Source organism: Lontra canadensis, unplaced genomic scaffold (genome assembly GCF_010015895.1).
Source record: "Lontra canadensis isolate GAN:19392208 unplaced genomic scaffold, GSC_riverotter_1.0 scaffold3, whole genome shotgun sequence".
NCBI classification, from domain to species: Eukaryota; Metazoa; Chordata; class Mammalia; order Carnivora; family Mustelidae; genus Lontra; species Lontra canadensis.
The window spans coordinates 6,042,113-6,067,188 of NW_022630997.1; the positions used below are offsets into that span (position 1 = coordinate 6,042,113).

Consider the following 25,076-nt stretch of genomic DNA (forward strand, 5'->3'; position numbering starts at 1 on the left):
GGGAGGAAGCAGGCTCCCCGCGGAGCAGACAGCCCGATGTGGGGCTCGATCCCAGGACCCTGGGATCATGACCTGAGCCAAAGGCAGAGGCTTTAACCCACTGAGCCACCCAGGCGCCCCCTAACCGGAATTCTTAATTAAGAGCGATTAGTTGTGCATTGGATGTAACAGTTTGATTACTTGTGAACTACAGCCAGGATCCTTGTGCTGCAGGTAGTTTTCTGCAACAACTTGAGTGTACACCAAATCAAATAATCTCAGTTAAACCACTGTGCCAAAAAGCTTGAATAAACTTGCATGTTACATTTTTCTCATTCCCAAACATTTGCGTGATTTGCTTCCTCGCTGTGGTCCTTTGCTCCTCAGGCCCACCCTGACTGCCTTATCTAAATGCACCATTCAAAGGGCACCTGCGTGGCTCAGTTGGGTGAGCATCTGACTCTTGGCTTTTGCGCCACTGGTGATCTTAGGGTGGTGAGATCTACCTCATTGCCAGGCTCTGTGCCCAGTGGGGAGTCTGCTAGAGATTCTCTCCCTCTATGGCACCCACCCCTCTACTCCCCCCACCCCTCCACCCCAGACCATGTTCGCAATTGCTCTGTGTCTCAAATAAATTTAGTAAATCTTGAAAAAAATAAAATTAGGGATGCCTGGGTGGCTCAGTTGGTTAAGCAGCTGCCTTTGGCTCAGGTTGTGATCCCAGCGTCCTGGGATCGAGTCCCACATCGGGCTCCTTGCTCAGCAGGGAGCCTGCTTCTCCCTCTGCCTCTGCCTGCCAGTCTGTCTGCCTGTGCTCACTCTCTCTGACAAATAAATAAAATCTTAAAAAAAAAAAAAAATCACTGCTTAAGTCACTCTGTCCTCTTGCCCTCCTTTAGTTTTTTTTAATAGGATGGGATCACTGTCTGATATTTTACTGTGTTTGTTTTCATTTTCTCCCTTTGAATGTAAGCACCATGGGGGGAGGGATGGTTTGCTGACCTACTTCACACAGAAGAGTATAGGAACATAGTAGGTACCCAGTAAGCATTTGTCCAGTGAATGAATGATCCTCAAAGTAGGAGAAAGATGTAGGCTATGGAGCTAGACTCTGGCCCAAATCTCAGTTGAAGCACTTACTAACTCTGTGACCTGGAACAAGTGGCGGGCTTCAGGGTTTTTGTTTCTTTAATTCATAAAAAAAACAGTTAATTTCATAGACTTATTTCATAAACCTGAATATTAAATAATGCACTTAAATTTAGTAGGGGCGCCTGGGTTGCTCTTTTGGTTAAGCAACTGCCTTCGGCTCAGGTCATGATCCCGGACTCCCAGATTGAGTCGCGTCTGGCTCCCAGCTCTGTGGGGCGTCTGCTTCTCCCTCTGACCTCCCCTCTCATGCTCTCTCTCACTCACTCTCTGTCTCTATCTCAAATAAAATATTTTTTTAAAAAGATAAACTTAGTGAATATAATTGTGCAATAAGTGTTAACTCATAGCTATTGCTATTAATAATTCCAAAGTATTAGTTTTGTTAACCTCTTTAGGTGTCTTATTTATATTTTTCTAGGGGACACAAAATGATATTTCTGCTCAAACTTTTATATTTTTTATATTTTTTATGTTATTTTGATTTCTTTATTATTAGAATGTTACTGGAATATTCTTAAAGTCTCCCATCCAAGTACTAACCAGGCCCGACCCTGCTTAGCTTCTGAGATCAGACGAGATCAGGCTCGTTCAGGTGGTATGGCCGTAGACGGAATATTCTTAAAATCTAAAGCAAGGTTTTTCACCCTTAGCACTGTTGGCATTGGGGCAGATCATTCTTTGGTGCTGGTGGGACTGTCTGTACTGTGCACTGTAAAATGTTTAACATCCCCCATCTCCACCCAAAAGAATCCAGTAGCAACCCCCCAGCCCTGTTGTGGCAACCAAAAATGTTTCCAGGCAAATGCCTGGAAGGGCTTTGCCTCAGACTGAGAACTACTGATCTGGGGGAGTTCACATCCTGAAGGGAAGAAGTGCATAGCTGAGATACCCAAAGTGGTAAATTTAAGAGAGTGTGGTTTTCTTTATCTGATTATAATTCACTTGATTTGAAATACACAGATTCCTAGGAGGAAGTTAATAGCCTGATTGCCAGAGAATGTTTTGTAAAGTATAATATATGATTACAAAAGGACTGCTTAGAAATGTTAATGTATAAATCATAAGTATCTATAATCTGTAAACAATATATTTCACATCTCCATTTTTAATTATGTATTACTTATACTGGTCTTTTTATATTTAGGTTAATTAAAGAAAATAAGAAGCATCAGGAGCTCATCTTAGACATTTGTTCAGAAAAAGACAATTTAAGAGAAGAACTAAAAAAAAGAACAGAAACAGAGAAGCAGCATATGAGCACAATTAAACAGGTAAAAAGACAAAAATCTTTAAATGCTACACTTCAATTTCTAAAATAAATACATTCTTGAAAATTTGTGTATAAATTGAAGGTCTGTAACCTAAATTGTATTTTAATTGCAGAGGATTGTTTGGTGTGTAAAGCATTCTTTTTTAATGAAATGGGAATCATAGCCTGAATTTTATTCTCTTATGAAAATTTGTATTTTTATAGGATACATGTGGCGTAATCTACTATATATAATAGAAGTCTGAGGAAAAAGATTTGATTTGGCAGTCAGACTTCCTACCCCTAAAAGGAAGAAGAAGCAATATGTACCTTAAAGGTTATATCTAGCATTAGAATATTTATAAGCTTATAGTTTAAGATGATTCCATTCTTGTATTATTGTGAACTCTTTATTTTTCTGAGTTGCTTTTTTTTCCTTCTGTGTACAGGATTAGAAGCATTTTAGCCTTAAAAGTCTTCCTTTTGTCTCATCCTTCACCAAAAACTATATAATGGGGGAAAAAAAAAACCCCAGTAAACAATTGATAATAAAAATTAAACCAAGTTTTAGTTGCTTATGTTTTGGTATACGTAACACACCATTACATGGTTGGAAGGTGATTGTATTTGTAAATTTTACTTAATCCTGATTTTTATGTGCTTTAGAGCTATACTACAATAAACCAAACTTAGAATTTTAAAATGTGAGGGAAGGGGCGCCTGGGTGGCTCAGTGGGTTAAAGCCTCTGCCTTCGGCTCAGGTCATGATCCAAGGGTCCTGGGATCGAGCCCCGCATCTGGCTCTCTGCTCAGCGGGGAGCCTGCTTCCTCCTCTCTCTCTGCCTGCCTCTCTGCCTCCTCGTGATTTCTGTCAAATAAATAAATAAATCTTTAAAAAAATAAAATAAAAAAAAATAAAATGTGAGGGAAGCTTAATAATGGATGGAAGCCACATTTTGGTAGGCAGGTCTCTGCTGATGACCAGAAACTTCAGAGCAAGTATATGGGAGAGAACCAGGGCTGTTCTTTTCATAAGCTTGTTAGTGGTTGTGCCTGTTCAAAGGAGAAAATTGGATTCTTCTTTCTTCTGCTAGCCAGTATAGCAGGATTTTTTTCCTTAATTTTATCTCTAGATCTCTGCCTTTCAGTATGGCAACTACTAGATAGCCTTTGAGCCCTTGAAAGGTGGCTAGTCCAAATTAAGAAACACTGTAAATATGAAATACGCACTTAATTTTGAAGACTTAGTATAAAAAAAGTAAAATTATCAATTTTTCAAGTTGATTATTTGTCAAAAATAATATTTTGGATATATTAAGTTTAGTATTCATTCCATGTTTCGCTTCTTTTCAAATGTGTCTAGTAGAAAATATAAATTATACATATGGCTTGTATCTTTTTGGACAGTGTCACTCTAGGTAATTCTGTCACAAGGAAAATTAGTACACATGTTCTATAAGCTAACATTTAGGGTTTTTTTTTTCCAATTGCTTTATTGAGATGTAATTTAAATACCATGCAATTGACGCATTTCAAAGTTTACTGTTTAATGGTTTTTAGTTGTATAACCTTTATTACCATCTTAGACCATTTTATCACTTCTGTCCCTGCAAAGAAACCCCATATCCATTAGTTATCAGTCCTTAGGATTTTACGTATACAAGATCATGACATCTGCAAATAGGGAGTTTTATGTGTTCCTTTCCAATCCAAGCGCCTTTTATTTCATTTCTTGCCTAATTGCCTGGTCTTGACCTTCCAGTATGGTGTTGAGTAAAAGTGGCAAGAATGGATATCCTCCTCTTGTTCTTGATCTTAGGGAGAAAGCATTCAGCCTGTTACGATTAAGTTACAATGCTAGCTGTGGGTTTTTCACAGATGCTGTCAGTTGTGAAGAAGTACCTTTTTATTCCTACTCTGTTTTTATCATGAAGGAGTTGAATTTTATTAAATGCTTTTTCTGAATTTATTGTAGTGATTATGTGTTTTTGTTCTGTTGATATGGTGCATTACATTAAATGATTTCTGGATGTTAAGCCAGCCTTGCATTGCTAGGATAAATAGCTTTGGGTCATGGTGTATAATTCTTTTTATATATTACAGGATTGTTTTGCTAGTACTGTAATTTCTATTGATCGAAAATTTGTCTGTATTCATAAGAGATACGGGTCTTATAGCTCTTTTTCTTGTGATTTCTTGGTTTTGGTGTCATGGTAATATTGACCTCATAGAATGAGTTGGGGAGTGTTTCTTCTTTCTTGGGGAAGAGTCTGTGAAAAATCAATTTGGTATTAATTCAGGGCGCCTGGCTGCCTCAGTCTGAGGAGTGTGTGACTGTTGATCTTGGGGTCATGAGTTTGAGCCCTGTGTTAGGTATAGAGGTATAGAGATTACTTAAAAATAAAGTCTTAAAAAAAGAATTGGTATTCTTTAAATGTGTGGTAGAATTTATCTGTGGCGTCTCCTGGGCTTGACTGTTTCTTGGTAGGTTGTTTTTTTTTTTTTTTTTTTTAATAATCTCTCTCTCTCTTTTTTTTTTAAGATTTTATTTATTTATTGACAGAGATCACAAGTAGGCAGAGAGGCAGGCAGAGAGATGAAGGGAAGCAGGCTCCCTGCTGAGCAGAGAGCCCAATGTGGGGCTCAATCCCAGGACCCTGGGATCATGACCTGAGCGGAAGGCAGAGGCCCAACCCACTAAACCACCCGGGCGCCCCACTAATTAAATCTCTTTACTTACAGGTCTACTCAGATTTTCTGTCTCTTCTTGAGCCATTTTCGGTAGTTTTATCCTTCTAGAAATTGTCCTTTTATTTCATCCAGGTTAAATTGGCCGTAGTATTCATTTATACTGTTTTTATTTCTGTAAGGTCAGTATGTCCCTCTTTTATTTCCATTCTAGAAATTTGAGTCTTCCCCCACCCTCTTTTTTTTACCTAAAGTCTTGTCAATTTTGTCAATCTTTTCAAAGAACCATTTTGTTGAATTTTCCATTTTTATATTTTCTATTTAATTTTCATTCTAGTATTTATTATTTTTCCTTCCTCTTGCTGGCTTTAGGTTTAGTATGCTTTTCTTTTTCAAGTGCCTTAAGATGAAAGTTTGAGTTACTGATGTGAGAGCTTTCTTCTCTTTTAATATAGGTGTTTATAGCTATAAATTTCCCTCTAAGCACTGCTTTAGATACATCCTCTAAGTTTCAGTATGTTGTATCTTTCTATTTCTAATTTCTTCATATTTTCTAATTTTCCTTATGATTTCTCCCATTTATTGAAGTGTTGTTTGATTTTTACATATTTGTGAATTTCTCCTATTTCTTGCTGCTTCTGATTCTAGTTTCATTTCATTATGGTTAAAGAACATACTTTATAAAGTTTCAATCTTTTTTTTTTAATTAACATATAATGTATTGTTTGCCCCAGGGGTACAGGTCTATTAATCATCAGTCTTTCACAATTCACATCACTCACCATAGCACATATCCTCCCCAAAGTCCATAAGATTTCAATCTTTTGAGTTTATTGAGGTTTATTTTATGACCTAGCATATGTTCAGTCCTAGAGAATATTCCATGTGTACTTGATGAGCATCTGTATTCTCCACTTGTTGGGTGGAATGTTACACGTGTTAGATCAGTTGTTTCATAGTTTTGCCTCAAGTCTCCTCTATTTGCTTGTCAATCTTCTGTCTAGTTCTGTCCATTATTGAAAGATACTAAAGTTTCCCAACTATGAATCACCTCCTTCATTTCTGTCACTTTTTGGTTCATGTATTTTAGTGCTGTGTTAGTAGGTACTTATATACTTAGAATTATTATAAATTAACCATTTAAGCATTAAGAAATATTCCTCTCTCTGTCTGGTAACATTTTTTTGTCTTTTATTTTGTATATTAGTATAGCCACTCCTGTTTTCTTATGGTTGTTACTTGCTTGCTGTATCTTTTTCCATCCTTTTTCTTTGATCTGTATCTTTGAAGCTAAGGCATGTCTTACAGATAGATAGTGTATTGTTGGATCTTGTTTTTTTACTCCAGTCTGACAATCTCTGCCTTTGATATGGTTATTTAATACAATCTAATGTTGTTATTGACAGTACATTTATGTTTGCCTTTTTTTCTATGTCTCATGTCTGTTTTGCTCCTCTCTCCCTCCCTTACTGCTTTCTTTTGTATTAAGTAAATATGTAACATTTGAATTTCTTTCATATTTTCACTATATTTTTTTGAGTTATATCCGTAGTGATTGTTCTAGAGCTTACCGTGTCCATCTTATCAGAATCTGCATCAGCTTCATACTGCCTTAGTTCTGATGAGATTCAGAAGCATTACTACCATTTACTTTTGATTTCTGTTTGAGGTATATGTTCTTTGTGTTCCCTTTCTTTGTTTATATTTATTTGAAATATTGGTGGTCTGTTTGGTATAGCTGTAAAAATAATCTGGAAATAATTTTCTTTACAGTTAGAATCAAGAATAGAAGAACTTAGTAAAGAAGTTAAAACTTCCAAAGATAAACTAGTAGCTCAAGACATCGCAGCTAAAAATGCAGTTCAGCAGTTGCATAAAGAGATGGCCCATCGGATGGAACAGGTATTTTTCAAATTATTATCATTATTAACTTTATATTCTGGTGATTTTTTCCTGTTTAATATAAACTAATCTGTTAGACTGTTTTGGGTATCAGTGGTATCTTAAGAATAGGTAATTTTTCTTAAAAATGCTAAAGCGATACATAAATATGTGCTAATAACAAAAATATTTTTAATAAATTAAGGAAGCATCCAGGGGTACCTGGGTGGCTCAGTCAGTTAAGCATCTGCCTTTAGCTCAGATCATGATCCCAGGGTCCTGGGATCGAGCCCCGCATCAGGCTCCCTGCTCAGCGGAGAGCCTGCTTCCTCCTCTCTCTCTGCTGCTCCCCCTGCCTGTGCACATTCTCTCTCTCTCTCTTTTCTGTGTCAAAATAAAATCTTCAAAAGATAAAAAAGAGTAAGGAAGTGTACAGAACAAGAAGTGAAAATGCTCCTTCATTTGTGCTTCTCTCTTCCTACACCCAAATCCTTGCTATTCCGTTCCTTGTTCCGAGGCCAGTTATTGGTATTTTGGTTATGTATTTGAGTACATACACATGTATAAGTCCCACAAGCTTTTGTGTATGTATTCATATAACTACTCTCCTCCTACTTGATTGGAATCTTACTTTGCATCTCTTTGGGTTTTTTCCCCTACTTAATACACCTTGGTCATCTTTTTGAGTTGGTATATATGGATTTCCAAAGAGATCATTTTTAAAAAATTTTTTTTTAAATTAACATATAATGTGTTATTAGCCCCAGGGGTACAGGTCTGTGAATCGCCAGGTTTACACACTTCACAGCACTCACCATAGCACATACCCTCCCCAATGTCCATAACCCCATCCCCCTTTCCCTCAGTTTGTTTTATGAGATTAAGGGTCTCTTATGGTTTGTCTCCCTCCTGATCCCATCTTGTTGCATTTATTCTTTTCCAACCCCCCATGTTGCATCTCCACGTCCCCATATCATGGAGATCATATGATCATTGTCTTTCTCTGATTGACTTATGTCGCTCAGCATAATACCCTCTAGTTCCATCCACGTCATCGCAAATGGCAAGATTTCATTTCTTTTGATGGCTGCATCAGAAGAGATCATTTAAACACTGTTTTTGTATTATTATTACCTGAGCGCCTCCTTTTTTTTCCCCCTAAGATTTTGTTTAAGACAGAGCCTCATGTGGATGCAGGAGTTGGAGGGGGGCAGGGGCAGTACAGAGGGAAGAAGCAGACTCCCAGATGAGCAGGGAGCTGGAGGCCACGGCCCCAATCTCAGGATCCTGAGGTCATGCCTTGAGCCAAAGGCAGATCCTCAACCACTGAGCTTCCCCTGAACACCTCCTTAAGTGTGTAATCTTAGTCATCTTCATTTCCTAGCACCATGCCTGACTAACTGTTAGTCTTTATGGTGAATTGAGTCAGAAAGTATTAACTGACTGCTAACACTGTTAGTGAGATGGATCCTGTCCTTTCTACCCTGAAGCTACTATCACAGGTAGCTTTCTTTCCTTTTTTTTTTTTTTTTTGTTAAATATTTTATTTATTTATTTGATAGATAACACAAGAAGGCAGATCAGAGGGAGAGGGAGAAGTAGGCTCTCCCATAAGCAGGGAGCCTAATGTGGGGCTCGATCCCAGGACCCTGGGATTATGACCTGAGCTGAAGGCAGATGCTTAACCGACTGAGCCACCCTGGTGCCCCATAAGTAGCTTTCTGGAAGGACTTTAGGAAACAGATGATCCTCAACCTTTATTTCAGTGATTATTTTCAATATGATGATTTCAAACCTATGCTATTGGTTCTCAAACTTTTTGTACTAACTGAAGAGAAATAAAGATGAGACCTTACGATGTCAGTAAACTCAAAAATAGCCGCTAATTTGAACCAATTGGTAAGCTTTTTAAACAATATATTCTTTGAAGTTTATTATGTTTTAGAATAAAAACAGAATAGTAGTTGGATATACACAGTAACAACTCAAAGAGTAAAAAAATGAGTCTTCTTCCAAACCTTTTCTTCCATTTTCCCCCTTCCCAGAGGTATCCATTACTGCCACTTCCCTGTGTGTTTTTCCCCAAATGTTTGTTGCATAGACAAGCATATATGTATTCCCAGATTTACTCCTTCCATTCCACTCCTTTTTAATAAATGGCAGCATGTTGCATTCACCATTATGTAATTGTTGCTTCTATAATGATGAAGAATTTAGGTGAAGTTACTAATAGAGGCTACTGTTTTGAGATTTAGTTATGTGCCAGGCCTTGTTTAAAAAACACTTTGCAATTTATTTCATCTTCACAATGATGCTAAGAGGTGGGTATTATAATGTAGATTTTCGAGATTATTTCATTTAAATATTTCTCCATCTCCTTCCTTCCTTTTTAGCCCTACCTTTTCCTCTCAACTTTTTGAGTTTTCAAGCCCGTAAAAAGGTAAAAGAATAGCAAAATGAACACTAGTTTATCCTTCACGTAGAGTCACTAAACCTTGTAAATTTTACTTAGAAATAGATTCCAAGTATGAGTGTGCATATGTACACACACACACACACAGAGTACATTCCCCAGTTTAATTTTCCAGCTTGAGGTTTTTCCATTTCTCAGACTAGATAGGTAGAATGAATTTGAATCTCAGACTTACAAGAGTATAAATTTATAAATTCTCAGGGAATTTATGGCATGTTCCCTTTATCTCCCCATGGCCTGGTATTGAGAAATGTCTGCAGGGCAATGAAGAGTTCAGGCGCATAGCATTCCATTCTGGATTCCTGCTTCCTCGTAGCTTCTTTGGCCCTGGGGAGTTTCTCATACTTTCTTGAGAGCTCAACTGTTTATTAAAAGGATGTTTGTGGGGCACCTGGGTGGCTCAGTCAGTTGAGTGTCCTACTCTTGGTTTCATCTCATGTTGTGGTCTCAGGGATGTAGGATTGTGGGATGGAGCCTCCAGTGGGTTCCAGGCTCAGTGGGGAGTCTGCTTCTCTCCCTCTCCATCTGCCCCTCCCCCAAACGTGTGTGATGGTCTCCCTGTCTCTCAAATAAATGAATCTTTAAAAAAAATAAAAGGATGTTTCTTATATTTCATCTAAAACTTTTGGTATTTTGATGGGGATAGTTTATCTGCCGTATTTCATTATTTTAATTTTAACCGGCTGTTGAATCCTGTTATCTTATTCATGCTTTCTTTATGTTCTTCCAAGTCAATGGTAAACGTCTTAAACTGGTCAAATCCAAAGATATACTGGCTCTTCTTCCTTTATCTGTATGGTAAATGGACTGACTTTCTGTGGAAGCTTAAGTAGTAGTTACTGTATCAATACTCCAGCAGTTCTGGGAGGCAGGTGCTGCCATTGTTTGGGTTGAAACCTAGAAACATGAACTTTTTTAGCACCCCAGGTTATTCGTTTGCAGCTGATCCATGGATGGCTGAGTCACAGGACATCCCTGCTATAGTCAAGAACCTCGTGATATTTTACTTTTTCTGTCCCTTTTCTGGTTTTTCTGCCTCTCAATTTCAGTGATGCCTCCATCCTGCCCCCACTTATCTTACTAAAACATACATTTAATAAAAGTTTCCGTTTTATAAATCTTTTGGCTTCCCGTTGCCTATTGGATAAAATCTCAACTCATTAGCACAATAAGAGGAGCCCCTCTTCCTTTGAAGATTTAATCTGTACTACGCTATTTCAAACTACTTCCTCCCCAGTCCAACTAACAGGCCAAATTTAAATCCTACAGAATGTCTTGGTATCCTCCAGAAAGTCATGCTATTTTATACCTTTAGGCATTTTCACATTTCTTTGTACATTTTATGTATATATGTTGTGAATGTAATGTGTAGATGTTTTGTTTATATGTTGTTCATACTGGGGAGTGAGCTCTTCTGGGACAGAAACCACAACTTACCTTATTTCTAAAAGCCAGTATGTTTCCAAGCATCAGCCTATGAATCCAGACTTCTTTTTAATTTGACGTTACAATTAATTACCTTTTCTAAAGATAGCTATTCAGTTATCTAAAAAATATAGCTAATTCTTTTAACCAGTTCCAGTACCGTTTTCTCAGTCCTTGCTCACAATTACATTGTGAAACCCTCAGGGATCTCTGACATTCCTATTCCAATGTTTCCCTTAATTTCTCTTGAAAATTAGTAAGCTGTTTCAGTGGGGGGAAACATCCCAATTGTACAATTTAAAAAGGTACCTTTATGTATAGTGTTCTGAGTGTTGACTAGATATGCTCATCAGCTTTACAGGAACTTCATGAGACATTATTGTCAGTTTTCATCAGAGCATGGGAGCTTTTCCTACATTCTCTTAACATTATACCATCTTCAATTCAGTTATAGTGTCAGTTGGCATTTACTACTAGATACCATTGAAAATCCCTGAAGTTTAAGGTTCCATCTTTTATAATGTAAATATGTGCTCCATCATATTTGCAAATTGTGAATTTAAATGTAGTTAAATGAAGGGTTATCTGTAAAAGTTTCATTGCGTAGAACTTCAGAATATGGAGTATCAGCTTATATTAAAACAGAATTTTAAGAGTGTATAGATGTCACAGTCCAATTAGGTATTTTTTTTATTAAGTGAAATACTTTTTATTTTTTCTTTTTTAAAGATTTTATTTATTTGAGCGGGAGAGCACATGGGGGCGGAAGAGACTGAGAGGAAGAAGCAGGCCCCCTGCTGAGCAGGGAGCCCGCCTATGTGGGCTCAGTCCCAGGACCCTGAGATCATGAACCTACACTTAACCAGTGAGCCTCCCAGGCACCCCATTAAGTGAAATACTTTAGAAAGTTTTTCATATACATGAAATCAAATGGTTAATTAGCATACAGTTACTTACTTTTTGCAAGGGAGCTAAAAATTTTTAGATTTTAGGAATTGTCAGCCATACAGTCAGGGTCCTTACAGAAAACAGAAACTGCTGATTTGAAAATTTAATTAAAGGACTCTTTACAAAAGGTATAGACAAGGTATAGGGCGCCCAAAGGGAAAAATGCAGGGTCCTGTGGTGCTTGAGAAGCCATTGTTACTCTTTGAGCTAAAGGAATAAGGAGAGGGAACAGATAGTGCTACTTAGAGTGGCTAATTGTATAGTGAAGGCGCCTGACTTGATCAGTGGCCTTGAGCCAACCTGTTGTGATTATGGAGGAGCCAGATCTCACTCTTGGTGCCTTCTTTTTGGCTGGCTGGAAGTTACAGGGGCAAGGAGCCTTATTGATACAGCCCATGGTAGCCATCTTCCTAAAGCACAGTGTGGGATAGGGAAGAGTAGAAAAGTGGATCTGGAGGAGTAAACAGAAAGTACCAACTATGTCAGCCAAAGTGTAAAAAAAAAAAAAAAGTAAAAACAAGTATTAGTGATACTAATTTGTTCACCGTATCATTTTCCTATGATTTTTAATTTTTCCTTTCATTAAAAAATTTCATGGCACAAGTCCTGGGAATGTTGTACAAAAAAACAGAAAATACATTGGTAATATTACAAAAAATATTATTTATTTTTATTTTGGTTTGAAAAAATTTTTTATTAATGCTGGATATTTTTCAAAGGCCAACAAAAAATGTGAAGAGGCACGCCAGGAAAAAGAAGCAATGGTAATGAAGTACGTAAGAGGGGAGAAGGAATCTTTAGATCTTCGAAAGGAAAAAGAGATACTTGAAAGAAAACTCAGAGATGCGAATAAAGAATCTGAGAAAAACACTAACAAAATTAAGCAGCTTTCTCAGGAGAAAGGACGGTTGCACCAGCTGTATGAGACAAAGGTATAAATTGTGGTGTTGTACTTGAGTTAAAATTTATTCTTTTTGCTTTTCCTTATCAAATAATCATAACTATGTGGTTAAAGTCACTATTACAGATAAAGTTGTTTTTGTTAGTTTACCTTCTGAGAACATGAAGGCTTTAGGATCTTATTATTTATATTATATTACCTATTTATATTTTATGTTTGATATATTTGATATATTTTATATTTTTAATATATATATTATAGTTTATATTTAGCATCTAATTTAGTATCTTGTTACATGTCTGGAAAAGGTTTTTGCTGGGAAAAAATGAGCTATTGATACATGTTGTTTATTAAATAACTTTTTCTTGATAGATATTTTTTTAAAAACTTTCTTTTAATATCTATCTATTGAAGAAATGAGTTTCTGCTCCAAAAGAACATTTTATTTTGGTAAAATACATACATAGTAGGATCAAGATGTGAATAGTTTTTCAGTGAGAACTGTGTAATTTGACTGGAATCTTAATGTAACACTTATTTATCATAGAATAGAATTTTTTTTTTTTTTCTGTAGAAAAACATGTTCTTTTTAGATGCTTCCCAAAGAAATTTAATTACTGAGCATTCCAGAGTCCTTGCTCTTAACTAGCAGCCTCATGGCATGGTCTTATTTCTAGTCAATTATCATTTCTTGATAATGTTATTTTTTTTATTAATTATCTTTTAGTCCAGGAAGGTTGTCATTGTTCTCAGGAATTCTAGAAAAATTTAATTTGTATTTCACCTAATGCCAGCCAGTGAGAAGAATCATAAAGGTGTACTTGTTCTTGCAACATATCTGGTTGTTTGAAATATAAATGTTAATCATCTTATGTCTATTGATTGGATTTAGGATTTTGCTACTCTCTTATCATTTGAACTTTGAATTAATTTTATGGTGGTCATAGTATGCTAACCCCTCAAATATAGTGTTATTAAACTGATTATTTTGAGGATGTATAAAAGATAAGTAATTGATTGATGGTTTAAATGAAAAAACATGACCTAGTGATATTGTTTTAGGAAAGTGAAACTACTAGACTCACCAGAGAAATTGACAAATTAAAGGAAGATATCAACTCTCATGTCATTAAAGTAAAATGGGCACAAAACAAATTAAAAGCAGAAATGGATTCACACAAGGTAAGTATTGTAATGCAGTGGAGAAATTATCAGAACCAGTTTTAAGAGCAAATGCAGGGGCACCTGGGTGGCTCAGTCAGTTAAGTGACCGACTCTTGATTTCAGCTCAGGCGGTGATCCTCAGGGTCAGGAGGTGGAGCTGCATATCAGGCTCCATGCTCAGCCCGAAGTCTGTGTGGGACTCTCTCTCCCTCTCCCTCTGCCTGACCCCTGCATGTGTGGACATGCATTCTCTCTCTAAAATGAATAAATCTTTTAAAAAGCAAATGCAGTAAAGTTAATAAGGCATAAAGCTTAATTTAGTGACTTCTGTGGGATAGATTGGGCTTGAATATTTGGTGATTGTGAAAAGGTATTTCCTTGTTTGATTTACATATTAAATTAGAATGTTAAATTTTTTCATAAATTGTAAAAAAATATTAAATTTTATCATTCATTATTTACAATTCCAAAATTGACTTTGTTCTTCAAGTAATTCTTGGTATCTATATTTTATATTACACATTGTCGGAAATTTGGGGGAAAGAGGAGAGTCTGTAGGTTGTCAAAATAGAAATTAAACTCTGGAAATTTAAAAAATATCAGTGATGCTAAAAGAGTGTTTCCATATCTGTTTATTATAAATATAATTCTATTGGTATTATGCCTAATGAATATCATTAAAAAAAAAAGTAATGTAATGAAAAATGATCATAAAGGCTGGTACCTGATGCCATTTTAGGCACTAACTGAACCTGGTATAAGAATTAATAAAAATCTGAAGATGATAGAATGTGAAGGAAAATAACAACTCTGAAATATTTAAATAGAAGATCAATGTTATAACAGCTCCCAAGTTTTCAAAAATAGGCTTAATGGTATTGTTTCAAACCGTAATCATAGATTATCTCAGTAAATACATTTTTTAAAAATGTTTCCTCCAACCTAATCTTTTTTTTTTTTTTTAAGATTTTTATTTATTTATTTTGACAGAGAGAGAGGGAGAGAGAATCTTCAAGCAGATTCCCTGTCGAGTGTGGAGCCCAAATTAGGTCTTGACCCCAGGACCCTGAGTCCATGACCTGAGCTGAAATCAAGAGTCAGCTGCTTAACCAACTGAACCATCCAGGCACGCCTTTACCAGTTCTTTTTAAAGGCATTTATTAACCAGCAAGTGTTTTATTGGGTTTTCCCCTGTGAACAGCATGTATTAAATAGTATGAATACTCTAAAGGTCATAGAGGACAGAGTAATTGCTTTCAGAGAGTATCTGGGATGAGATCCTGGCTATCTGTTTTATCTAGTTACCTAATACATGTGAGAAGGAGTCTCTGGATCAAAGAATACAAGATTTAAAGACTAAGCAATGTTGGCTACCTGTTAAAATGTGGATAAGAGCCAGGACTCTTCTTAAGTTTTTCTCCAGGTATCCTCTAGTTTCCAGTCCCTGCACACCCAGTCCTAGGTGTTTATACTGAGGTTCTGGAGGCTAGTGGATTTATTGTGATCATTAACTTCTGATCAGGCCTCCAGGCCTGATTACCAGAATTTAAGTCTTAGACTAAGTAGATTGGATAGCTCTGTCATCAGTAGAATTATCAGTTGGGTCAAACGATAGAAAAAATTTCATTTATTCCCCTTCCTAAATTCCCTTGGAAGTTAAACTAAAATGTGTTTTTAACACCTAGCCCATAAAAACAAAAGCCTTTCGGGCGCCTGGGTGGCTCAGTGGGTTAAAGCCTCTGCCTTCGGCTCAGGTCATGATCCCAGGGTCCTGGGATCAAGCCCCACATCGGGCGCTCTGCTCAGCGGGAAGCCTGCTTCCCCCTCTCTCTTTCTGTCTGCCTCTCTGCCTACTTGTGATCTCTCTCTCTGTCATATAAAATATTGAAGAAAAAAAAAAAAAAACCCTTTCATTTTGAGTGTGGTAAAGAACTTCCCCCAGTGTACCTTATATACTTGTTCACCTAGTGGTTGCTACCTATTTACCTACTTGGTCCTAGGATAAAATAATCTCACTGGATCATAGATAACGGCCAGAAAGAGATGTGGTAGTAAACCGTGGTTTGACTCTGCTGGGTGCTTGCCAGTCATTTTTGCTTCAGAGAAAGCTTGAGGAATAGAGTCTGGGGTATTAAGATAGCATCCAGGCCGGTAGGATGTAAGAGACTGTAATATGCTGTAGACCAAATGGGCAACTAGGGGTTGGTATATTTTATGATATATTCCCTCAACAAGACACTGCTACTTATTATCTGTGCTCTTCTCTGAAAGTTATCACGTTGTCAACAATAGCCTCACTCTTAAATGGTTAACTCATAAATCCCACTTATTAGAAGCTAGGGCTTCCTTTAACTATGCTATTATTTCACTTAGTAAAACTGTATTCTATGTTCAGTTCTATAAGTCTCCCATGACTGTTGTGTTTGCATTATGGAATAACAGGGTCCAGGTTTACCCTCCCACCTTAAAAAACCTAAAAAAAAAAGAAGAAAATAAATGAAGATTTTTAGGCTTGGGACAACAAAGGCAGGACAGGGCAGTGATCTCTGAATGAAGGAAAGCAAGCAAGATGTAATGCCTGGAGAGTTTCCAGGTTGCAGCAAAAGAAGAGGAACCCAGACAGATCCCAGAAATCTCCAGGAATTGAGGAGACAGAGTCGGAAGTATAGGAAGCTGGGCAGAAGAATACCACAGAAGGGGAAGATTTGGAGAGCTGCAGTATGTTCCCTTCAGTTCTTTATTTAGCTCACTGCTTACTGATCAGTATATGTGTGTGAGAAAGTTAGAGGTGGAGAAAAAATGATCAGAAAGGAGTAGGGGCAACAGTCCCGTAGGGGTCACACAGGGCTGGTAGGAACTGTTCATGTTTCCCCAGCCAAGAGAAAGCCCTCTTAACATATGGGGCATCCAGTGACCCTCAGAAGGGTGTTGTTTCAGCAATGAGGACTAATTAGCCTGAGACTACAGTCTGTTATGGACCCATCTTACAAAGCTTTGAAAGAAAGCCTCAAATCAAATTGTTTCAAATGATGATGTTATTTGAAGAATAGCCCACAGAGTAGCTGGAAGAAAGCCCGAGATACTCAGGTGTGTGCAGAAATCTCCAAGACCTACAGACATAAAATTCACAATGTCCGATATCCAATAAAAAATTACCAGACATAGAAAGAGACAGGAAAATATAGCCTATAATGAGAAGAAAAGAAAGATCAACTGATAGAAACAAAGTCAGAAATGACATAGATGAAAGAAGTCAGTAAAGATGTTAAAACAGCTATTATAAAAAATATACTCCAGATATTCAGAAAGATAGATAAAGGTATGACTGTGTTACAGAAAAACATCGAAGATTTTAAAAAGGCCCGATTGATATACTGAGTGAGATGAAAAATATATTAGAATTAACTGAAGATTAGATGCTACAGAAGACAAGATTAGTGAACTTGAAAAACATGTAACTTTAAACGTAGAAAAACATAGCATGTTTTAGAAACATAGCATAGAAAACTATGCTAGTGATTCCTTGATTTATAACTTCTACATAGAATTCCAGATTCTTATATTCAGGTGACTACTTGACATCTGGTGTCTGGGTGACTCACAGGCATCTTGAACGGAGCATATGTAAAACAGAGTGGATAATGTGCCTGCCCTCCATCGCTCCCTCATCTCAATAAATGGTAGTTCATCCTTTTAGTTGCCTGGGCCAGAAACCTTAGGTTTATCTTTCAGTTCTCAGTCACCATATCTAGTCCTTTAGCAAATCTTCTTGCTCATTTCTTTTTTTTTCTTTAAGATTTTTAAAAAATTTTATTTATTTGACAGAGCGATCACAAGTAGGCAGAGAGGCAGGCAGAGAGAGATGGAGAAGCAGGCTCCCTGCTGAGCAGAGAGCCTGATGCAGGGCTCAATCCCAGGACCCTGAGATCATGACCTGAGCCGAAGGCTGGGGCTTAACCTACTGAGCCACCCAGGCGCCCCTTCTTGCTCATTTCTTTCAAGTCTTTACACATCTCTCACCTCTCATTGACACTTTCCCTGGCTCTCTAAATTTGCATACTTTCCCTCAAACCCTCTTATGCCCTTACTTTGTTTTTACTCCTTAGCACTTGTCATTATCTAATGTAACATATTTTTACTTACGTGTTTTATGTATTATCTGTGATCATTAGAATGACCAGCTTTATGAGAGTGGAGATTTTATCTTACAGTTAAATATTTCCTCAAAGCTTAGAACAGTGCCTTATATGGCAGGTGCTTAGTAAATAAATGAAACATAGTCCCTTAACCAAAACTTTTCTTTTATTCAGTCATTTACTTATTATTCAGCATTATAGGAATTTCTCAGTTGCTATTTTTTGAGTGAATGAAGTGAGTACATACTGTGTGTCAAGCTGTTTTAATTATTGATGATACAGAAGTGGGGAAAAAAAACCCATATAAATTTGGGGCACCTGGGTGGCTCAGTCGTTAAGCAGCTGCCTTCGGCTCAGGTCATGATCTCAGGGTCCTACAATTGAGCCCCACGTTGGGATCCCTGCTCAGCAGGGCGTCTGCTTCTCCCTCTCCCCCTGCTCGTTTGTATGCACTGTCTCTCTCACACATAAGTACAATCTTAAGAAAAAACAAAAACAAAAACCCATAAGTTCTGATTAAAGGACCAGCAACTAGAAGTACTTAATTGTATGATAAACTTATCAAAAAATGACATAAAAGAAGTAGTGTGTGAATATGGATGCAATTTAGATGGTTCAAAAGATGAAGAGAAACATTCCAAGTGGAGGAACATTAAGAGAAAAGGAAAAATGGGAGATGAGTATTTATGTTCAGGAAGACCAGCCTCCCTAGACCAAAGGCTTATATTAGTGATTCCTTCATAGAGTCAGCAAATACATGAACAATGAATATGTGTTAAGTGCTAAGCTAGGTGCTGTCCAGAAGCTGTGTCCTCAGTGGGGGAAACATGTAAGCTGCAGAACAGAGTATCAGTTATTCTGATCCAGGACTGCCCTGGACTCTGTCTGTGGAAGGCAGTATAGCAGCTTCTACCCTTTTTGAAGGGCAACTACTAGGCGGTGGTACTTAAACCCTCATTTCAAATCCACGTGACAGCCCAGGACATGGGACTGGGGGGGTGATCTGAAGAACTGTGGAAAAAGAGCTGCAGAGCAGGGCTTTATCTGGAAAATTGCCACAGGAATCAGAAAGCCAGTTGAGGCAGAAAAGACAACAATGGAAAGGCGAAAAACAGTAGTATGTGGTCTTATAATAGAAACAGAGGAAGGATATCCAGAGAGTCAGGAGTGGTCAGAACTGCAGCAAGTAAGTCAAGAATAGAAAATGAGAGAGAGTAATTGAACTTGATGAGAAAATAATCCCTAGAAAACCTTCATATTTGCTATTTTAGGGGAGTGGTTAGGAACAGAAACCAAATTGCAGCATCGACCTATAAGATGGTTTTGAATAGGGTGCCTGGGTGGCTCAGTTGTTAAGCATCTACCTTTGGCTCAGGTCATGATCCCAGGGTCCTGGGATTGAGCCCGGGATGGGGCTACATGGTCAGCAAGAAGTCTGCCTCTCCCTCTCCCACTCCCCCTGCTTGTGTTCCCTCTCTATCCAAAAAAAAAAAAAAAAAAAAAGACATTTTCGAATAAATACTATGGCCGTAAAGCAAAGAATTATATTTTATGTGTGAGCTGTTACCACTCACACATGGCTTTATGGAAGAGCTATTAACAATTTGTTCTTCTTGTCTTACCAGCTTAATTACTTCTAGTGATTTACTGAAAACTATCAAATTTAACTTAATGGCTATCAGTTAACCGCACAATTCACTTCGGTTTTTTGTCAGAAGCATTAAGTGTTGGGATGCCTGGGTGGCTCAGTTGGTTAAGCAGCTGCCTTCCTCTCAGGTCATGATCCCAGCGTCCTGGGATCGAGTCTCACATCGGGCTCCTTGCTTGGCAGGGAGCCTGCTTCTCCCTCTGCCTGCCACTCTATCTGCCTCTGCCTCTGCCTCTTGCTCCTCTCTGACAAATAAATAAATAAAATCTTTAAAAAACAAAAAAAAAAGAAGCATTAAGTGTTATTTCTAGAATACTATCCAACCCTTCAATGGCAGTGCCAGGACTACTCTGGTCGTTGTTCTTAACCATCATCACATTACTGGGCCCAACCTTGTCACTGTCTACAAAGGACAGACTGTTTTCCTTCTCCAGTTTAGGGAAGAACCCAGTTCTCCCTACTGTGTGTTTCTTCCCTGTGAATCTCGTTTACTTTTACACAGAACACTTCACTTCTGACACTTCTGGTCACCAGTTGTGTGGAGGTTTTCCCCCACCACAAGGAGTTCTCTGCAATACCACCTGGCTGTCCTACAGTTTCACTTGACTCTGACACATCCACCTGGAGATAGCATTGGATCCCACAGATTAAGGCTCATTCGTACAAGAAGGTCCCCCCCAGGCCCCTGCCACGCACATACTTCAGATGCCAGCCATAAGGCCAGGCATCTGTAGCCAGCTATAGAACACAAGTTCTAGCAACCCCCCTCTTTGGGTTTAAGACTTGCTTAAAGAACTCAGGGAAGCATTTATATTTATCATGTTATTAAAGGGTATGATAAAGGATACAGATGAACAACCAAATGAAGAGCTATGTATAGAGCAGGGTCTAGGAGGATCCCAAGCGTAGGAGCTTCTGTCCCTGTGGAGTTGGGGTACATCACGCTCTCAACGTGGTTGTACTTGACAGCTTGAAAGCTGTCCGAACCCCATACTTTGGGATTTTATGGAGGGTTCATTATGAAGGAATGATCAATCATCAATCATCAACTCCTTCGGGAGCTGGATTCCAGAGTGCTAATCGTGAGTTAGTCTTTCTGGTGACCAGCCTGCATGCGGGAGCCTACCCACAGGCGCCTCTTTAGAACAAAAGACACTCTTGTCACCCAGGGAATCACAAGGTTTTCAAGAACCTGTGTCAGGAACAGAGGTAAAAACCAGTACTGCAATAAGAGATGCTCTTAGTGTTCTTACAACTTAGGAAATGACAAGGGGTTTAGGAACTTTGTGTAAGGGACTGGGGTAGAGACCAATAATGTATCTTTTCTTATCTCACACTATCTTTTTATCAATGCAGGAAACCAAAGATAAACTCAAAGAAACAACAACAAAGCTAACTCAAGCAAAGGAAGAAGCTGATCAGATAAGAAAAAATTGTCAGGATATGATAAAAACATATCAGGTATGCTTAACTTTTCAAATAGATTAGTAACAAAATTGCACCAAATGTCAGTACTCTTGCTTCATTAATGTTTTGTATCTGTAATATTTGAAGTGTGGAATGGATTTGGTAGGGCAGTTAAATAAATGGCAGGTTATTTCCTGTGGTAAAGTACTTGCAGCTTAACTAGAGATTTTATTAGAGAAGTTTTTAACCAAATAAAAACACTAGAAAATATCAGCAGAATGAAGAATACAAGGAAATGTGTAACCTAAAACCCATTCTGTATTATGTTATATATCTTAGGTGCTATTCTTGTTCATGAAGAATTGACATATTTAAAATCTTTGAGTACTAGTAATTTTTAAATACCTAAGGTATACATTTCACAATTTGTAAACTTAACTGCAAACGCCTTCACTTTCCAAAGTGTAAAACTTTAAAAATCCAGCCCCACATTTTCATTTCCTTGCCATTAGGAGTCAGAAGAAATTAAATCCAATGAGCTTGATGCCAAGCTTAGAGTCACAAAAGGAGAACTTGAAAAACAAATGCAAGAAAAATCCGACCAGCTAGAGGTGAGTGGCTTTGTTCTTTTCAAACCCTGAATTGGGCAATAAATACAGAGGGAGAGAAAGAATGAGTGGTGTCACCCACTTTGAAGGCCTTTTTGAAGGAATAGGCAATAAATTTTAGGTCTTGTTTAGTACATAATGACTTGTGGTTTCTTTTAAACCTTTTAAAAGATGCATCACGCCAAAATAAAAGAACTGGAAGATCTGAAGAGGACATTTAAGGAGGGTATGGATGAACTACGAACACTGAGAACAAAGGTAAAGAAACCTGTAGTCTTGATTTCAGAGGAAGGGTAAATATCTTTAATTTTAGATTCCTTCTGATTTTTTAAGTGTTGGGGAAACACTTTCATTCTGAAAGAAAGAACTCAGAGGAGTAGAATACCAATCCTAACAGTAAAATGGACTCTTTGTTGAAATGAAAATGTCTTCCACTTTGGTCCCTTTGAAGTATTTGCCAGACATTCCTGTTTTATAGCACATTTGCTGTTTCTTTCACTTTTCCTGGGCCCCTAATGCAAGGCAATCTTCCGGCAAATTAATTGGTGAGGTAGTTGGACTTTAGAAATGTTATGTGACAGAAAATAATAGACTTTATATTTCTCCTGTATAGTCTTGTACAGTTTTAATTTCTAACCATCTAGTATAGTGTTCATTGCAAAAATAGCATTCCTTTTAATATGAATGTGAAATATCATTGTATATCATTCATTTCTTTAGAAATAGGCTTTTAAGTTTCCACCTTGAATTTGCCATCATTTAATAATTTTCAGAGTGTCCTTCATGAGCCTTTCCATGTGTTCTCTGTGCCAGTTCTTTGAGGTAGATGGGGAAGGTATATGTTGTTTTCAGGTGAGGATATGGAGATTCAGCAAAAATAATGTGACACGCTAAAACTCTTGTGACTAAATCACAAGAAATCAGAGACTGAACCCCAGGACTGTTAACGTCCCATTACATTTTCTTCACATTAATTAATCCTGTTCCAGAATTTAGCATAGTTGTTCTTTGTTTTGTTTTGTTTTTTTAAGCAAGAGCAAGAACGAGTGCACAAGCATGTGAGTGATGGGGGAGGGGTAGAGGGAAAGAGAAGGAAAGAATCTTAAGCAAGCTGCTCACACATTATGGATCCTGATGTGAGGCTCAGTCTCACAACCCTGAGATCAGGACCAGAGCCAAAATCAAGAGTCTGATGCTTAACTGACTGAGCCACCCGGGAGCCCCTAGCTTGGATTATTAATATATAATCACTAATGAAGTAATTAAGGAGCAAGAAAATACTGTTGATAGTCTACTTTGGTTATGATATTGATAGGTGAAATGTCTAGAAGATGAACGATTAAGAACAGAAGATGAGTTATCCAAATATAAGGAAATTATTAATCGCCAAAAAGCTGAAATTCAGAATTTATTGGACAAAGTGAAAATTGTGGATCAGATACAGGAGCAGCATCAAAGGTATAAACCGAGCAACTTGTGTTTTATGCTAATCAGTAGGCTTTTTAATTCTATCTCAAGATTCTGTTATTAAATGTAATTATTACATTAAACAAGAATAATTTTATAATTTTACTAGCTAAAAAATTTAAAATTCCTAAAAAAAAAAATTTTAAATTCCTGTTTTCATTTGAACTTTTTGGGTTATCTTTGAAGTTCCTATTACGGCTTCTAAAAATCAAAGTTTATATTCACTAAGTATTGGAAGTAGTGATTTATAAAACAATGGATTTTAGTTTCTTAATCCATTCTTTAATGTTCAAATTATGCTACTTATAGTACTTATTTCTAAAAGGTAGATATATAGGTATATGTGTATCTTTGTGTGTATTGTAGCGCTAGGTCAGGAGCTGACATTATTCCTTGGCTTCTTGTAGAGCCATTTAGCTAAACTACTCATGACATCACCTGGCAGAGCCTGGATTGAGCCTGAATCCAAATACCTTCTTTTTCATATCGTACCAAAGGCTGCTGCTCAGTATTCCTAAAAATCCTCACCATATCCAGGTTGGTGCTGTGATAAATCCATGGTTAGCAACCTCAACTGGAAATGTTAAATGACCTCTAATCCTACCGTATTTTCTAGTCACAGCCTCTCCCCCACCTTGAAGCATCTATTCCAGACATTCCTTCGTTGTTCACACTTCTGGTCTCCCTCTCCTCAGTATTTACTCTTGGCAGGAGGTTACCTCTTTTTTACTTCACAGGAGAAATGGGAGTTGTAGGTAACTGTTCATACAACCTCCTTCTGTCTATTTTATGAACTTGCATCTGCAACCATTCTTCTTTCTCTTCTGTTGTTATGGAATAAATGTTCCTGTTCCCTGTAAACGGAACTGCTCTCTCTACTTCTGTGGATCCCAAGCTCTTTTGCCTTCTCGGGGTCTTCCTGGATTATTTCTTCTTTATCCTTTATGTCTTACTTCTCTCTACTTTTTGTTTTTCTACATTTTGTTATTAGAAATGTCAAAACTGCTGTGATGTTCCCCCACTTTTTTCTGTCCTTCAGAGCCAAACATCGTTGTAGAATCTGTACCCGTCCTCCATGCTTTCACTTCCTTTGTCTCTTTTTCCCCCTTCACTTCAGCCTAGCTTCTACCCAAGATCCCATTAAAAACTGCTAATGCCTCCTTAAATCTAGCAGATGCTTCTTGGACTAAGCCTTGCTTGAATTTTCAGTATTAAAACCATTAAGCCCATTATCTTTCTTAATATTGTCTGTTCCTTTGGCTTCATATCATGCTTTCCTGGTGTTCCTCCCCACTTTCTGGCCACTCCTTTTCTCAGTCTCCTTGGCAGCCTTCTCTTTGTCATATACCTATTTTGTTACTATTTTGTCACTATTTTGTCATACCCTGAGTGGTCCTAACTATTCCTGTAGTGTGCTACAGGATCTTCAAGTCATTATCTTCAGCCCTTTTGGCTCAGCCCTAGACATACAAGTGTCAAAAGCACTTCAGACTTTAACATGTCCCAAACTGACTCATCTGTCCCACCCGTAAATAAACTCCTCTGAGGTTCCCAAGATGAGTGATGAGTGCAGCATCCACATGATTTTCCAGCCCAGGAACCTGCGCATCCTCCTTGGTTCTCCTCTCCTTCCCCTCATACATCTAACCAGTCACAGAGTAGTATTGGTGCTAACTCTTCAGTATCTTTCAAGTTCATTTATTTTTCACACCCCCACCGCTGCTGCCATTGTCCTTTCATCTGGAAAACTACCACAGCTTCTGGGTTTTGTTGAGGTTTTTGTTTTGTTTTGTTTTTTGCTTCCCTTGTAATCCATTTCCTACACTGCAGTTAGCATAATCTTTTTTCAAAGATTTTATTTATTTATTTGACAGAGATCACAAGTAGGCAGAGAGGCAGGCAGAGAGGCAGGCAGAGAGATGGGGGAAGCAGGCTCCCTGCTGAGCAGAG

The 25,076-nt window shown here is 37.7% G+C and overlaps 1 protein-coding gene across 1 annotated transcript in view; it reads left to right on the forward strand.

Moving 5' to 3' along the window:
* Positions 1–25,076, forward strand: part of CCDC186 (coiled-coil domain containing 186) — a 50,625-nt gene that overhangs the window by 13,378 nt on the left and 12,171 nt on the right. Inside the window, exons 3-10 of the mRNA XM_032879105.1 lie at positions 2,276–2,402; positions 6,842–6,970; positions 12,515–12,727; positions 13,759–13,878; positions 21,001–21,105; positions 21,564–21,662; positions 21,831–21,917; positions 22,975–23,117. Of these exons, the coding sequence (XP_032734996.1) occupies positions 2,276–2,402; positions 6,842–6,970; positions 12,515–12,727; positions 13,759–13,878; positions 21,001–21,105; positions 21,564–21,662; positions 21,831–21,917; positions 22,975–23,117 (1,023 nt within the window). The remainder of the gene's footprint in view (positions 1–2,275; positions 2,403–6,841; positions 6,971–12,514; positions 12,728–13,758; positions 13,879–21,000; positions 21,106–21,563; positions 21,663–21,830; positions 21,918–22,974; positions 23,118–25,076) is intronic.